Below are 16497 nucleotides of genomic sequence, written 5' to 3'. Positions count from 1 at the left end.
TAAAAAAAAAAAAAAAAAAAAAAATTTGTTCAGGGGAAAGTACACAAAAACCTCACAAGCAAATGCATAATGAACACAGAGCACAACACATCCTCATATAAAAATGCGGTAATATACAGTATACAGTATATAGGATATACTCTACTTGTGTTTGCTGCTTCTCTGTACATTTTTTAGAGTGTGCATGTGTGGGTGTTGGTACACATCTTCCTACCTTGACCAGTCCGACGTAAGCGTGAGCCTGCTCTTCGATGACAGTGAGGTTCACTGGCAGTGAAGAATCGAACAGCGGGTCATTGTCATTAACATCTGTCACCACAATGTTCACTGTTGCAGTGGAGGTCTATACACATACAAACAAATTCATGCCATTATTCAGGTCAGTTCAAAACACAAGCAGCTCAATTTTATATTCTGTTTAACATGTTTGACTAGAGTCAGGAGGTTTGGTTGTTACATGATTAACCAGCATGAATCTGCCTTTACATAGGTTTTGTTTTAGTATCTTAGATGATCCATCCCTCCTCCTAACAGCTATCGTATGTAACGAACCAAAGAGCCCATTTGCTTGCTAATTGGCTGCACTCTGGTCCTGGCTGAGCTCTTTGTGCTTGTAACAACTGTTCACTCTAAAAATCGATTTAAAAACGGCTGCACCTTCTCTTGCCACGTGAAAGGGATATCTGTGTTAACAGATGGATAATTAAGGGCAATGTGAAAATTATTGAAAACAGTAGTTAAAGGTCAAAGAAACGTAGACTTCAGCCCTAGTTCAATGCTTGCCTTAAGGCCAGGCAGCATCAGCTGAAAGATGTTGCATTGCCAATCAAATTTGTAAAAGCACAGATTCCTGGAAGATTATTTTCTAATGTGAAAACTGTATTTCTACCACACAGGCAGCTAAAACGACTGTAAACATCAAAAATCATGTCTTATAATATTATGAAGTGCTGTGCAGTGTTCTGGGATCCTATAAGCCATCAAACCCATAGATTTACTACTCAAACCCATCTTTCTTGGCCATATTCACTGGAGGGGATTCATTAAAATATATTCTAACAGTAAATGGCCCTCATTCACACAGTTTCACAGTCAACAGCAAAAATCATGAAAACAAAGTCAAGGCAGAGGAGCAAGAGAAAGGGGTTGGTAGGAAGGCACCAATTTCTTAATGTGACTTTAATGAGAATGAAAGAGAGTCATAGAAGATTTGACTTTTAAAGATGGGAACTGGGAGGTGGAGGAAAATGAGAATGAGGCAAGTGATTCACAACAGCGGGGTGAAAAGAGACAGAAGCAACATGGGTCTGTGTGTGTGAGGGATCGGTGGTCACAGAGGTGACAACAGGATGTTGAAGCTGGAAGGGCGCAAGGCGATGCAAGCATTTTGAGGTCAGGAGCTCATGGCTGACTAAACAAGTTTATCAGAATGCCAATAAACAAAGTAGAATAAGATCTGATACAACAAAAGGCCGACTGTGAGCAATGGCGGCAAACACACGCGCAGACAGAAAGAGATGCAGTAAGCTCATTTTGCATGAGGGGGCTCCGAGCACATCGTTGCTCAATGCCTGCACCCCTCAGAGTTTATTATCTTGCTGATGTGATGTTCCCAGCTGGGAATCAATCAGGAGCCCAGCCAAAATTAGCTAAACAAACAGTTTAAATAAAAAAAAGATGTATGTTTTATTATTTCATAGAACCAGGGGTTTAATTTACTACCCCTGCCCCCCTCCCAGGATTAATGCTGACAAACATGATACTGGCAGGAGTGGCACATCAAAATCTGGGGGTGCCACCCCTCGCCACCTCCCCAAAATTGTACTTAGACCAGCGTGTACTGTACAATGCACAGTGTCCGTACAGTGGAGCTGGTTTACTGCACCAGCTTGTAGGGTCTGTGGGAGTATTATGGATTCACTGGCCAAATAGCCAATTAGGCATTTTGTAGCCTGACATTCTCTCAGTGGGGCATTTACCAATGAGGAAACCCAGACAGGTGTACTGTATGTGTGTGCAAAATGCTTATGAAGAGAACCCAAGGCCTTTCAAGTGATGCTGATTAATGGGTCTGTAGGGGGCAACTACACCACAATCTTCTTTTCCAATGTCTGTCCTTCTGTCTCTACCATTCCTTCTCTCTCTCACTCTCTTACTATTCAAAAGCACCCACTCTTATTTCCTCTTGTTCTAAGTGTAATGGAATGTCAAACAGAAAAATGTACAAACTACTTTTAGCCATTTTCAGACAAAGACCTCTGGGGCACATTAATTGCCAAGGTCCTGAAATGAACCGACTAAGTATGTGTGTACATATATGTGCCAAGACTCCTTTATGGAACTGTGTACAAACACACTGTACAGTTGTTAAGGCAATAAGAGTCCCCTGAGTATGTCACACATCCTTCCTTCTTTCTAACTTCTGCCTATTTGTTCTCCCCCTTCACACTGTGTGCAAAGATATGTGTGAGAGAGAAGGTCAAAGTACTCAAATCAGCATTTTCTGTCCTCAGAGAGACCTTAAACTTTACTTTGTTTTAATTGACATGTGGGGGAAGGAAGAGTCAGTGAAGAGTAGGAGAGAAACTTCTTTTAATGCTAGACTAATAATGGCTGATTATGGAGGAAAGAAACTGATGACAGCCAAAGGAATAGAGGAGGAGGAAAATGGGGAAGGCAGGGGGTCCTCATCCAATGTCTCCATTTGACTTTCTTATTAGAGATACTCAAGTTTGGACTTTTAAGAAAGAGCAACACAAACACAGAGACACATTCTGGTGACCTGTGATCAATTAGGTAAATGAGAAAATGGAGAAGGGCACACTTTCCTTTCTCTGCGCAAAATAGCTCCTGCAGAGAGTAAACACATCCAAAGCAATCTGTATTTTTACATGTTTTGTCGGAATTCCACACAAAAGCTGGTTACGTCTGCAGATGCTGTTGTGTGAAAATGACATGCATTCACAACAGCATTTTCAGGTTGTTCTCTCACACTGAAGTGCCTAACAACTAGAAAACTGTTTACTGTATAGCTCCTTTTCTTTGACTCCTCTCAGCTGGAAAACAACCCCTACTAGAAAGTTTTTGCACTCAGAGTTAGATTGGTATGTGCTCTAAATCACTGTCTTTTGTTAGTGCACAGTTTTATGCTCCAACACATCTGACTATTCAAATTATGAAGGCCAGGTGAGTCTCAGATGTATCTTTTTTTCCAGGTCGTAATTTGTTAGACTCTCCTCTGCCCATGTATCTGTTAAATTCCATATGGTGTCCACTTTATGCCAGGGCTGGAGCTCATCACAATCATTCCGTTTTTTTTTTTAGGTTTGTTATGAATAGGTTAGGGCTTTTTTATTTGGAAGACCGGAGTCATTATAATTATTACCACTACAAAAAGAGGTTTCCCAAAAATTGCCTGTAATATCCCTCTTTTATTAATGGCAGTAAAAATCTTGGGGTGGCACACTAAACAGAATATGCAGCATAGAGCAAGTTATCAAAGGTAAAGCTACTATATTATACTGCAAAATAAAACACAATATTGTTTAATTCCTTGGCTGAATATCATAATCTGATTATGTTCACATGAGACCAGTCAAGGAATCATGAATTAATGATTCCCGTTTGAATGCATCATCAACAATATAATAAACTGTGTGGGTTGCTTAAATATAAATATTTATTAGCTGATAGATTTATGTCTGGCACATCATGTGTGCAATACCTGTAAATATACATTGTAGAGATTATACAAATTCATACAAGTACTCTATCTTTATTCCTATTTATCTCATTTCACAATGAGCATTCCTTTGTCTGTCTGCATTGTTTACTGCCTGTCTATACTGCTTATTTTGCATTGTTTGCCCTGTTTGTTGCTTGTTAATACTGCTTATTTTGTTATATTACACAGCCTTATGTTGGTTTACTGTTTACTTGTCCCTTGCATGGGGATATGTACTTAGACATTGAGAGCCGATGTACCAGAGTCAAATTCCTCGTGTGTCCAACACACCTGGCCAATAAAACTGATTCTGATCATATTTTATATTCTATTATACAATCATTATAACCACCAATATGGCATTCCATTTCAATAGTTTAGTTAAATCATGTACAAAAATAATTTCCTTTAAGAATGCTCCTTTCAAATTTTTTGGAAAATTTTGGGGTGGGGTCATGGCCACCCCTTGGGGGCGCCATTGGTTTTGCATAATACAACAGTTGTTGTTCGTGACATCTCACCGTGAAAGATTTCAATTCCCTCCCAGTAGCCACTCACTCTAATTCCACAGTGATGTAAAACAACACAAGACAACCAGTACTATCTTTGTAGTACAGCCAAGTTTCTTACCCCATCTGGGCGTCCGTCTGTAGCTATGACCACCAGTGTATAAACATCCACAGATTCCCTGTCCAGAGGCTTGTCCAGAACCAAATATCCCAAACTGGAGGGAGACAACACACAGAGCCATGTTAGCTCTCTAGGCATGAGCTTAAAATTAGAACAGAAAAATAAAAAAACCCAGAGAGTCAACAAAAAATAAACAGCAGAAAACTATAGTGTGGTGTACAGCACTACAATTTGGTTTTCATACTCAAAAATCTTGTGATTTTATGAGAGGGGTTGGTGTTTGCTAACCATTTTAGTAATCCCATTCCCATCCTGACGATACCAACTATTTGTAAGTAGTCTCCGTACTAAGTCTGGCAACATGAGAACCTTATTCGTTTTCTTGACATATGGATTCCCCTTTACACACACCACTTTGGAGACAACACTGGTAGCTACGGCATTAAAGCATTAACACCCATAATGACAGTAAAATCATTATGGGTACTTTGGTGATGCAGAGGATGCCTCATACCCATCACCTCACTCACAATTATATTAAAGGAACACCCTACTGGGTGCTGCTGCTTTAACAACTAAAAAACACTATTCTTAGGTTTAAAAAAAATGTTTATATGCAAAATGCATCAAAACTATGGCAAGATCCTCCCAGAATCTGAATAATTATACATCACATACAGAGTTCATTACATTTTGCTGGCCTATGGTGATTAAAAAGTCTCACAATATCAATACTGGTAGAAAATATACAATGCTGACATGCACTTAATGATTTGTGGTGTAATCAAATGAATGCTGCTGTACAAAACAAGAATAAAGCTGGAAAAAGCAGCAACTAGCTAAGAGAAAATAGATATGATTTAAGAGCAAATGATTAGTTCAGATGTAAAAATGTATTCGAGCTCAACAGCCTCAGCGCAGCCAGTCCAAGGATGATCAAAACCAGCAGGACCCTTTTACGTTGGCCAAGAGTGATTACACTTTATTTGCCAAGTGAAAATTTACATAATGATTTAAGTTGTTTAGTTTTATCTCCTTATTGGATTAGAAACCATATGAAATGTCTTCTCCAAATATCAACAGTGTGTGCAGAGGTGTGCTGGTGTACAAGTGAATGTGTGCGTGCAGATGTTAAGTGGTCTACAGAGGGAAACAAACTAATAGGTTCATGTATATTTATAGAAGATTCCTGAAAAGCAAAGTCTGTAAACACACAGTCTCATTCTCTCATCTCCACCGCACATTTTGACACATCTCCACATACCTCAAACCAAACATTTGCTACATCATGTGTAGAGGAGCCTACAGTAAATCCCACTGTTCTGAATGAATCCAAGATAACTCAGATTTATTCCAAGCTCTCATCATGATGGCATCCCTTTTAATTCTGTAATCTGAATCTTTTCCCCATTATTATGTGTTAGATGAATTCCACTTGCACTGCAAGATGTATTAAGAACATTTCTAGATCATTTAACTGAGCCATACGGCTAATGTGAGCTATATGGCATGGTATAAGAATAACCTAGCTGAAAGACTCTGGCACTTACTGAAGATTTTACAGTGTGACAGAATCCATCAAATATTCAGAATGCAGAAAATAAAGCTTCACTTAATTTTAAGCTTCGCTGTTATGAACAGTCTCTTTTACTGTACTTTTCTCTGATTTTGAAGCATTGTTGTTTTTTTCTCAGGTCTAACATTTTGTTCCTCATTCTTTACCCTGCCTCTTTTTCCAAAATGTTTACTCTGTCTCCCACTCTTTTCTTCCCCAGCTTTAATATTCAGCCTCTCCTCTTGCAGTTTACCATACCTTTGTTTCTCTTGCCCCTCCTCCCTGTGGAAGTGCATCAGAAATGCATTGTTAATGAGGAAGCATATGAAAGTGTAAAGAGAGTATGGGTGTCTTTACGTGCTGCCCTCTGCAGAGCCTGAGCTCTAGATGATATGTAGTCTACATTCAACTACGCATGCTCAAACTGTAAACGCACACGTTTTCAGCTCTCTTTGTGAGGACAGTCACCGATATAAGGATTCCCCATCCATTTTCTCTAACCTTGACCATCACAGCTACATGGCTAACCCCAACTCTTCTCCCAACCTAAACCTAATTCTAACCTCAATCCTAAAACTGCCCTTTGGGGGGGAGCTACATATGTGTACAGTACACAGATAGCACAGCTACAGACTGTTCACAGTCACACCAAAAAAAAAAAAGAGTACTGCTTTAGTTTCTCAAAATCATACATGATGAAATAATTTTTTGTGTGCACACTTACGTCTGCTGTAGTGCAAAATGCCCAAGGGGGTCTCCGCTGTAGATTTTGTAGGTGATGGGGTCTTTCTCCCGATCTACTGCCTTAAGTACATAGACACAGACACATTAACACCCAACCCACACACCTATATTTTTAGTCTGCTGTCACCCCTGAATGATATGGTTGCAATTAAGACTGTGTAAAAGTGTAGCAAGTGAGCAGAGACACTGAAAATGTAAAGAACAAACAGCTGTAATAGTCAAAAGTCAGATAAATGTTTTAGAATTAGGTCTAGGGTACGAGGCTTACACAAATACATCATGTCAATAAGTGTCCATACAACTACAAAGAGACAGACCTGCAGATTAAGCAGTGTAGCTCCAGTCCTCATAGCTTCACTGATCTCCAGGTCGTATTGTTGTCTAGGGAAACGTGGAGGGCTCTGGTTGTTTGGGGGCAAAACCTCAATATAGACTGTAGTAATAGATGACCTGAAGAGATAGAGAGAGAGAAGGTGAAATGACCAGACAGAATGTGGTAAAGCAAACTGGATAGACAGAGAGAGTACGAAGACCAAGAAACAGTATGCAACAGAGAAGCAGATGGAGAAGGAATACCAGCAGAGGAATGAACAAAGAGGAGGAGGAAAAGACGAGCGAGCTAAAGATAGTGGGTAGAAAAGCAATGGCAGAGAGGATGAATGGCCTGTAATTTAACTTTAAGAGTGGTTGACCAGTGTTTTCATTGTGTTTAACTAATCGATAATGGCGTGAAGTCAACAACAGTGTGATTGGGAAAGACACTAGACAGTGTCCTGCTGGGCCTAAGGTTTCTGTTCAGCAAACCCATCCCACTGTTTCAGTGATTCATTCATGTAAAGTTTTGTGCCATTTTACTGAAGAAAAATCTATTTTCCAATTTGTGCACTTTAATAGAAGTATGTGCACCATCTTTGTAGGGTAGTATTACATTATCCACCACTTTACGCTTTATTGTGCAGCTCTGTATGTGTGAAGAGTTTCAGAATTTCAACCGTTACCTAAAGTTGAATCCTGCTCCAGTACACCTAAATCTTTAATATACTACAATTAATATTGTCAAGGGGCTTGTACACATGCCCATAACACCATTTAGGAATAAATTAAGTGATTAGACACGGATAAAGAACTGGTTCCAGAAGTTCCACAACAGGTAGGAAAACTTGATTAGCGTGTTTTAAAAGGGATTTGCATAAATAAGGGTTTCCAGAAGGAAAGGAAAAACACCTAAAAATGAGTTAGGTTAAAAGTTAGTTAGGTTAAAAAAGGAATTACATTGGGTTTCAAAGGTACAGTATAAAGCACTGAACCCACAAGATGCATTTGTATAGAGTGGTATCTGACAATTGATTATTTTATAACATGAAGCCTTAGTGTTTAATTCCCCCACTGATAAATAACCTAGACTGTCCAATAAACTGTATTTACTGACATTTTTAATCAGTGTAACACTTACTCCAAAACCGCATGTCACCATAATGACCTAAAACTGACAGACCCATTTATATCCAGTGCTGTAAACTGCTTGTGTCCTTGTGTTTGTTTCCTCTTCTTTTTGAAAGTATTTGATGACCTGGGTCATAATAGTTTGGAGAACTGTAGTTTTCAGCCTAATGGCAAATTAACTGCCTTGCATACATTAACTGAAAGACACCATACTAGCTTCAAATTCATGTAAGACCAATGTAAAAACAGAAATCACATCTGCTATACCAGTTTCAAGACTGAATCATCTGAAACTGTGATTCTGGATAATCCAGAAGAGCAGAGGCTTTCAATAATGACTTTAAAATAGAAATGAACCAGTAACGGAGAACTTTGGAGCAGAAATGAACCAGTAACGGAGAACTTTGCTTCCTAGAGACCATAACACAGGTTACTTAGTGGGAATATTTTCTTGTTTTTATAATGATTTTTAAATAAAAGTTCAAGTTTGAACAGTGTTTGGGTCTACAACCAGAGTCTGCTCTGACTGGCACATCAGTAGGGTCAGTGTGCTTTACAGGTTGAAATACTTCCCTCCTGCCTCATTAAAGAAAGCATTGTCCCATTAGGATGAAAAAGCACTTCTTAATTAGCATGTTATGATACTGTTATTGCCATTTACCAGCCCCCCCAAACAAGTGATCAAGTGATATCTAGTTTTTCCTCTCTCTAAATCTTAAGGTGAGAAACCACAGGGATTTACTTTGTGTTCCTGAGTTCCAGAGGGCAGAGAAGGGAAAGATTAACTCCACTCAAACTAGATCATTGACTGAAAAAGCCTAAGAACCTTGGGTCTAAACAATAGCCCACAAAATCTGTTTACGCTCACAACAATAAATATATAGAGAGATAAAGGCTGGGAAAACGTAAGCCGCCAGAGAGAGTGAAAGCCAGGGTGTTTTCGTCAAACAATTCAGTGGCATTACTGATGAAAGCCAGGGAGGGACTGGAAACGATTCAGTCAAGGTTTCTACTATAGCTTAATTTCTTCTCCTTTCTCGACATCCCACAGAGAAATTTAAGTTTTGGCTCATTTGAATACGCTTTATACACAATGTTTCCTACGACTGCATTTTACCAGAGGTAGAGACTTGAACTCAGGTTGGATTCAAGTCACTAAACTAATGGTTTGGCAAGTAAAAGGCTAATATTAAGGCAGTTGATAAAATCGATATGATTACTATAGCTGTAATGGTCTATTAACATCATAGTACTACCTCTAATACTACTATTGTTGATCAGTTGGCATGTACATGACATTACATTTGGTCAGATACATGCAGTGACTTACTTTGGGCAACAGTGGTGTTGAATGAGGTTTCAGTAAGACAGAGAAACTCTGTCCCGTGTGTGTGCGTGTCTAAAACTAGGCAGACACTGATTGTTATTAATCTAGAACAGTTTTGACTCATACATTTTAATAAGCCTTCCCGTGACTTCGCTCCTCACATTGTACAGGTCAGTCGATCGCCCACGATGTAGTGCTCACATTAAACATAGGCACACAGGCGCCTGTCAGGTCTGTTCTCTCATTATTCAAATAAAGTTTATTTAGAGAAAGTGTAAAAGAAAAAGGTGGAATTACATCTGAATGAAGTGCAAGAAGGGGAGAAAACAATGATATGAAGGCAGAGATGACTGGAAGATTAAACATTATTTGTGCACCTGTCCTCCAATGAAGTTCTGTTCTTTATACTACAGCTTTAGCCACACCATATAAAATACTACTGATAATATTATATATATACACAAGTTTGCTACCAATTATCCAGTAATATCTTGTGTTTGAAATTAGTCAGGGGTGTGTGGTTCTGGGCTAAAATGAGGGCCAACTCAATGTCTGCCCACATGTGAGCTTAGCCAAATAATTCAAGTAAAAACTAACCAAATTTGTCCCATTCAATAATTAGTAACGCAAAGTGTTTGTTTTTTCATTGTGTACAATAATATGCATTGACTAATGTGCAAACTGCGATTTTGTGCCACTTCTATAATGTATTATAAGTCTCATAAGATACAGTGCAAAATGAGCTCCATCTTGCTCTCTCTGTCCAAGTACTACATCGAACACTTGGTGGTGACTCATTTTTCTCTTACCCTTCAGTTCTGTGAAAGTATAAATAAGACCCCCAAGCATAAAACTGTCTTCCGTATTCTGGGGTGCGTTTGTCTAGGCCATGCAAAAGCCCTTCTAATCTGAATGTAACGCATAGTGTTCTTTAACCAGTCCATAAACTGTCTTCCGTATTCTGGGGCGCGTTTGTCTACGCCATGCAAAAGCCCTTCTAACGCATAGTGTTCTTTAACCAGTCCAATCCCCCTAAACATAAAGATGTTATACACACAGGCTGGGATCAAATAAAGAAATTGCTGCCTGCCACTCAGGTCTTGTTGGTAGCCACCAGGTAGAGGGCACTCAGCTCACTTTGGGGTCTTGATCCATAGTTTCAACAAATGAAATAGCACTGAGACAAATATTGATTTGTTATGCAGGTTATGTTTTCAGCCGAGATAAACAGGGGGTCTGGGGAAATTTGGGGACAATCTGTGAGCCAATCACTGGAACAACCTCAATCTGCAGGGGTTCACATTCTGTATTGATTTGGCAGCTACATAGCTGGAGCCGAGTGTGGGAGGAGAGATTGTTCTAGATTTTATGACAATTGACAAATGAAGGTAGTTGGTCGTAGCTCTGGCTGTTCGTCTTATTTAGTATTTTCTCTTACTTTTTAACCTCCATCCTTATCTTTCCATTACAAGGGACCAAAAACTGACAACACCAGTGCATTCTTAAATTGTTTTCCAAGTGCATATTTAGAGCAGATTTACAGGTCATTGTAGTCCATCTGTGTGTAACCACCACAGTGGAAGGATGATTGAGTTTTATGCAAAATATTTGAACTTCCTTTAACACATGAAAAAGGATCCCTTAAGAACCAGGATAAACAGGAGAAACAATTACAATAAGCAAAAACTGTTTGTTTCATATGGCCATTTGCCTTTTTGTTTTAAGACACCTGTCCTATCCTGCTCTTTCAGGTTGGCTTGGTCTCAACTATTGGCTGCTGACAGCTCAAATTAAATATCAGACCATTCACTGACTTCATATTTTGTTACACACCAATCAGTCATAACAATATGACCACCTGCCTAATATTGTGTACACAAGGAATCAATGTGGCGGTTTGTTGGCTCTCGTGTCACTCTGCAGCTCACTGTGCATCTTCTGTGAATCATAGTTCCATAGTTCTGTCAGGAAGAACACAAATGTGTCAACCATTCAGTGAAAAACTTATGTAAAAGGAGTGAAAACTATGGTCGTGAGGATAAGTTAAAGAGAACTGTTTAGACAAATTCAACAGCCTCCCCTCTCTAGGTATGATATGACATTTTCAAAAGATTCCTTTTGAAAAGGATGAACTACAGAAGATCAACTCAATCAGAGAGCCTTGGGCGTCCATCACCCTGTTGCTGGTTCCCTTTTTGTCCTTCTTAGACATTGTTGGTTAGTACTAACCACTGCAGACCAGGGACACCCAACAAGTCCTGCAGTGTGGGAGATGATCTGACCCATCACAGTTTGGCCTCTGTCACTCAGATCCGTACACTTGCCTGTTTTTCCTGCTTCCAACACAACTTTGAGGACTAAAGGTTCACTTGCTGCCCAATATACCCCACACACTGATGGGTGCCATTGTAACGAGACAGTCAATGTTGTTCACTTCACTTGTTAATGGTCATAATGTTATGGCTGATCAGTGTAATCAGTGATGGAAATAGGAGTAGTCCTGCTCTGCCTATATGAACCAACTTCTTTTTACACAAGCCTATTAATAATGATAATCTCTTCACTGGACTGTGTCTTTCCTTTAAACAATAAAACATTTTTAAATGTTTCTGGGAATCTATGCCAAAATTTTGTGTATCCTGTGGCTTGGCTTGTTTGTCCTTTCTACAAGGACCAGTGTTACTTGATCGTTTAGATTCATGACATCCCACTTTTCTTGAACCTGCAAAAGCACATAGCATGTTCCCACAGTGCCCCATCCTATCATGTTTCTTAAGTGAAGTTGAGGCATGGTGCAGCAAACAACTCAAGGAATCAAAGTCTCTGCCGGCGCAGTCTGTGGAGCAATCAGTGACCAGTTCAATGGCTGATCTCAAACGTTGCACAGCAATTGGTAGAACTAAAATTTCACTATTTAATACTCTCTGCCAGCTAGCTACCAAATCAATACACAGAGTTTGCAGAGTATTGGGAGCAGCTGCTCTTGGTGAAAGTTATGGTTCCTTGTTGCTTTGATCCATGAAGGAGAGATGAAGGGCAGGAGACAGGAGACGTGAGGGGAGGAACAATCATAAAAAATAAAAAGCCACCTTATTAAGTCAATCCTTATCCTTTAGAGTGCAACAGGACCAGAGTGCACTACATTTAGTTTCTTTTACCATCTGTGGCATTTATTCTAAATGGTCCCTTCTCTGACATACAGACAGTATAATCTTCTTTTCGTTTCTCAAGAAGAGGGTAACTAGGGCATCATTTCATTATGCTTACTTTTCTTTTACTTTTTCCCCTTTTCTCACTATCCTTCTCACACACTAATTTTCCTCTCTTGAACTCCTTTACTGCCATTTTCCATTAGAAAACTAGAATCCATGATGTACAGTTTCTAAAAATAAAACAATGTGAATAGATGAAAATAGAAATAGGTGGGGCTGGAAAGTGCTGTGGAGTGTCTGACAAGGAATGTGAAGCTATGAACACCTGATGACCTTTCAAGCCGGTGCTTTGGCAGCACTCAGAGCTCAACACACAATCACTGTGTGCGCAAAACAGAAGAAAACAGCCTTGTAGAGTAAAACTATGCTTCAGAACCCCTTACCTTCTCTGAGTTACAGGCGCGTTGTCCATGGCTTCTACAGTCAATGCATATCTCTGGCCCATGGTAAGTTGAACACCTGGGGTCACAGTGATGACCCCAGAGCTGTGAAAACAGTTTATGTGGTATTACATGCTTACACATGTCCAAATTACAACACTAAAAAGGAAGCTGTAGAATCTTAACATTTAATCTGGGCTACTCAACACTGCATTTTCCACAGTGCCACTACTTTGGTTTTTGGAAATGTATAAACTACAAGATACCATCAGCTGGGCCATCAATAGCCTTATTTATCTATGGCAATTACTTAAATTATGTAATGGCATTTATACATTTTATAGAACTTAATATCAACATTGAGACACGAGAAGAGAAGCTTTATTTTATTGTCATTGTAACATATATAATGAAATTTTGTTTGGAGCCAAGGGCCCCGGGCTGCTGTGTGTATATGCGCCGCCATCACGAGCAACTTGGGGGGGTTCAGTGTCTTGCCCAAGGACACTTTGACATGTGGACTGCAGGTACCGAGATTCGAACGTTCAACCCTCTGGTTGGGAGACGACTGCTCTACCCACCGCACCACTGTCGCTCCATCTAATAATAATAATACCACAGAATACCACACCAATAATACCATCTAATAATACCACAGAAATCTACAGGTCTAGTTACTTGAGGAACTTTTGCCATTTTGAACATGGATTTGTTCTCTCATGCTCAACACTCAATGAGAGCAGCAGCACTAAACAGTTGTTTTTATACTGAGGAATCAACTGAATTTATTTTTGGCATACATCCTTATTCGTTTTCTGTTTCTTCCCTCAAGGTCACACCAACCAGATGACAACACAAGTGACTGGTCAAGTAATGTTTAGCTGCATTAATCCTCTGTATAACTACACTTTGTAATGTTCAAACAACTGTGTTTGTACAGCTTAAACAGACAAGATATAATGTGTGAATTAGTGAGCTTTAAATAACACCTACACATCTTGTGTAATTAAAGGAATACATTGGTGGAGCTGCAGCAGAGCAGCTTCAGCCCTTTTTCATTGCCTCCCCCAGTGACAGTCACTTCGTGTTTTGGCAGGGCTCAGAGCACAACACCTACTGTAGTCACTGAGTGAAAAAATAATGTAAAAATACATCGCAGGCTGTGGCTACATATGTATAGCATGAGTGAAATGTTAGCCATTATGTAGAGTGCTGTATCACCTGTGTAAGCCTTAAAGAGGTACTTGTTTTTTGCTTACCTTTAGACTGAGCCAGGCTAGCCGTTTCCCCCTGTTTCCACTCTTTATGTTAAGCTAAACAAACCAGTTGCTGGCAGTAGCTTCATAGCTTTAGCACACATACATGAATATCAATCTAACTAATAAAGAAAGCAAATAAGTGTTTCCCAGAATACTGAACCATTCTTTTAATATTAAAATATGTTCTACATATAAAGTATTGTAGTGTAGAGATATAATTACCTCTTTCCAATAAGAAAATATCCCTGGGCACCAGCTAATATCCGGAAAGTGACCTGACCGTTGGGACCTGCATCAGAATCTACTGCCGACAGCTGGGGAAGACATGCACACACACAGGTACCATGTGTCCAAAAACCCGCTCACATATTCTTACAACATAATGAAAGATGTGCAAATATCAGACTCCTCATCAATATAAAGTGCAATTCTTTCATAAAGAATGTTGCTAATACCACGTTTCAAGAACTGGTGATAATAAGTAGACCACGTACCTGTATCACAGTTTCTCCAGGCATTATATCAGTAAACACGTTGACATTATAGGAGACATTAGCAAAAACTGGAGTGTTGTCGTTAGCGTCCAGCACCGTTATTGCCACAGTAACCGGTAAGCTCTGCTGGACGCCATCTGATGCTAAGAGCTGGAGAAACAGAGACAAAGATAGAGAACATTAGAGATTTGTGATTGCTTTCAGGGCTTTTGTCTAATCTGGGTCTGTCTTTCCATCAGCATGTATTTAACTTGTATGCTGTTGCAAAACATCTAAAAAATGTTCATTATGCAGGCTATTTACCTTAACAAATTGCATTTTTGTTACATTGGTGCTTGTTTCCCTCTCTTCCTGCAGTCACTCTACTCTCCCATAAAGCAGTTTATACTATCAAGTAGAGCTAAATATGTTTTATGTTTTGCTCAGTGCATATCAACAGAAGCTTCTTCACTGATACCAATCTTCACCACAGGTTTATCTCTCAAGCAGCTCGTTGACTCCTTTAAATGAAAATCATCCTCCATGTTTCATAGCTCTCCTCTCTCTTCCTTGAGTTTAATTTCTCCTGCGAGGGTTTCATGATGATTACTGTACACCTCAGCCCTCCACTCAATACACCAGACCTCCTCCTTTCTCCATCCTTAACATCCAAACAGCTGCCAGCACACACAGGGACACACCAGCTTGTACAATACACTGCACAGACACACTCACACTGCCAGTGTGACCACGCTGAACTTGATAGATAACAGACTGCTGTATGAAGTAACAATACTGTAGATCATATGGTGAAGCATAGAGACAGGGAGGGAGATGCTCTGTGCTTGGCCTCTGTGCCCTAACAATAAAGAAACCACTAAATTAGATTTCAGTGAAATAAGAAAGAATAAAGGAGAAAGAATGACAGGTTAAGAGGGAGAAGAACAACAAAAGAAAGGTGGAAAAAGGAGACAATGTACCAAACTGAACACATAAAAGTCAGAAAAATAAACACTAAGGGAAAGCGATATATAATAACCAGGGTATTACGGCTTGTTTTCTATACCTATTCCAGCAAACAGTGGAAGTACTGGCCTGAATGCAGAAAACAAGCCAATTACTCATAAAAGCCCTGGAAAACTAATGTATAGAAGCGGTGTTGAAATAAAATTGAATCCACTATTAAAATATATGTACTAGAAGTGAAACTTTAGACTCAGTGTTCCTGCTCCTATTCTTTCATTTGCTATCCTTCCTTCCCCCTCCATCTACAACATATCTCTGTAACCTCCTGCTCTCTTATTTTGGTTTCCTCACCTCTCTGCACTTTTTCCACCCCTCACTTTTTCCACTTCTCCCTCCCTACTGGATACAGTGGATCAGTTAAGCTTAAAATACTTCTGACCTCAAAGCTACAGGTGCCCACAATTCCTCCCCCGTTTCCTGTCCATTTTCCTCCCTCTCCTCCTTTCTACTTGTTCTTTTTCATCTACTCTGAGTTTTTCTAAAACCAGTGCTACATTTTTCTCAAAGATCTAAGGATTTGAGGTGCTTTATTCAAATGCTTTCATATGCTTATCCCTCTGTCACCTACCCACACATTATATACAGTGCACACAAATGGAAAGGCTCTGGAGTACCGTGAATGTATAAGAGTCTTGTGTCTCTCTGTCCAGTGGCTGCACCAGGGTAAGATATCTTCTGATTCCAGTTGCAGACACAGAGAAAACATTAGAATACCTGTCCAATG

General features: G+C 39.6%; 1 protein-coding gene across 1 annotated transcript in view; it reads right to left on the bottom strand.

Annotated features, from left to right (window-relative positions):
- The window catches only part of LOC109962900 (protocadherin-15-like), a 153740-nt gene that overhangs the window by 64387 nt on the left and 72856 nt on the right, over positions 1-16497 (bottom strand). The window contains exons 13-20 of the mRNA XM_020605022.1: positions 16388-16497; positions 14769-14918; positions 14497-14588; positions 13019-13120; positions 6971-7103; positions 6634-6713; positions 4355-4448; positions 215-343 (exon numbers count right to left, since the gene is read on the bottom strand). Coding sequence (XP_020460678.1) covers positions 215-343; positions 4355-4448; positions 6634-6713; positions 6971-7103; positions 13019-13120; positions 14497-14588; positions 14769-14918; positions 16388-16497 — 890 coding nt within the window. The remainder of the gene's footprint in view (positions 1-214; positions 344-4354; positions 4449-6633; positions 6714-6970; positions 7104-13018; positions 13121-14496; positions 14589-14768; positions 14919-16387) is intronic.

This window comes from Monopterus albus, unplaced genomic scaffold (assembly GCF_001952655.1).
Source record: "Monopterus albus unplaced genomic scaffold, M_albus_1.0 scaffold69.1, whole genome shotgun sequence".
Taxonomy (NCBI): Eukaryota; Metazoa; Chordata; class Actinopteri; order Synbranchiformes; family Synbranchidae; genus Monopterus; species Monopterus albus.
The sequence above is the reverse complement of the archived record's forward strand: the minus strand, read 5'-3'. Positions and strand labels throughout refer to the sequence as shown.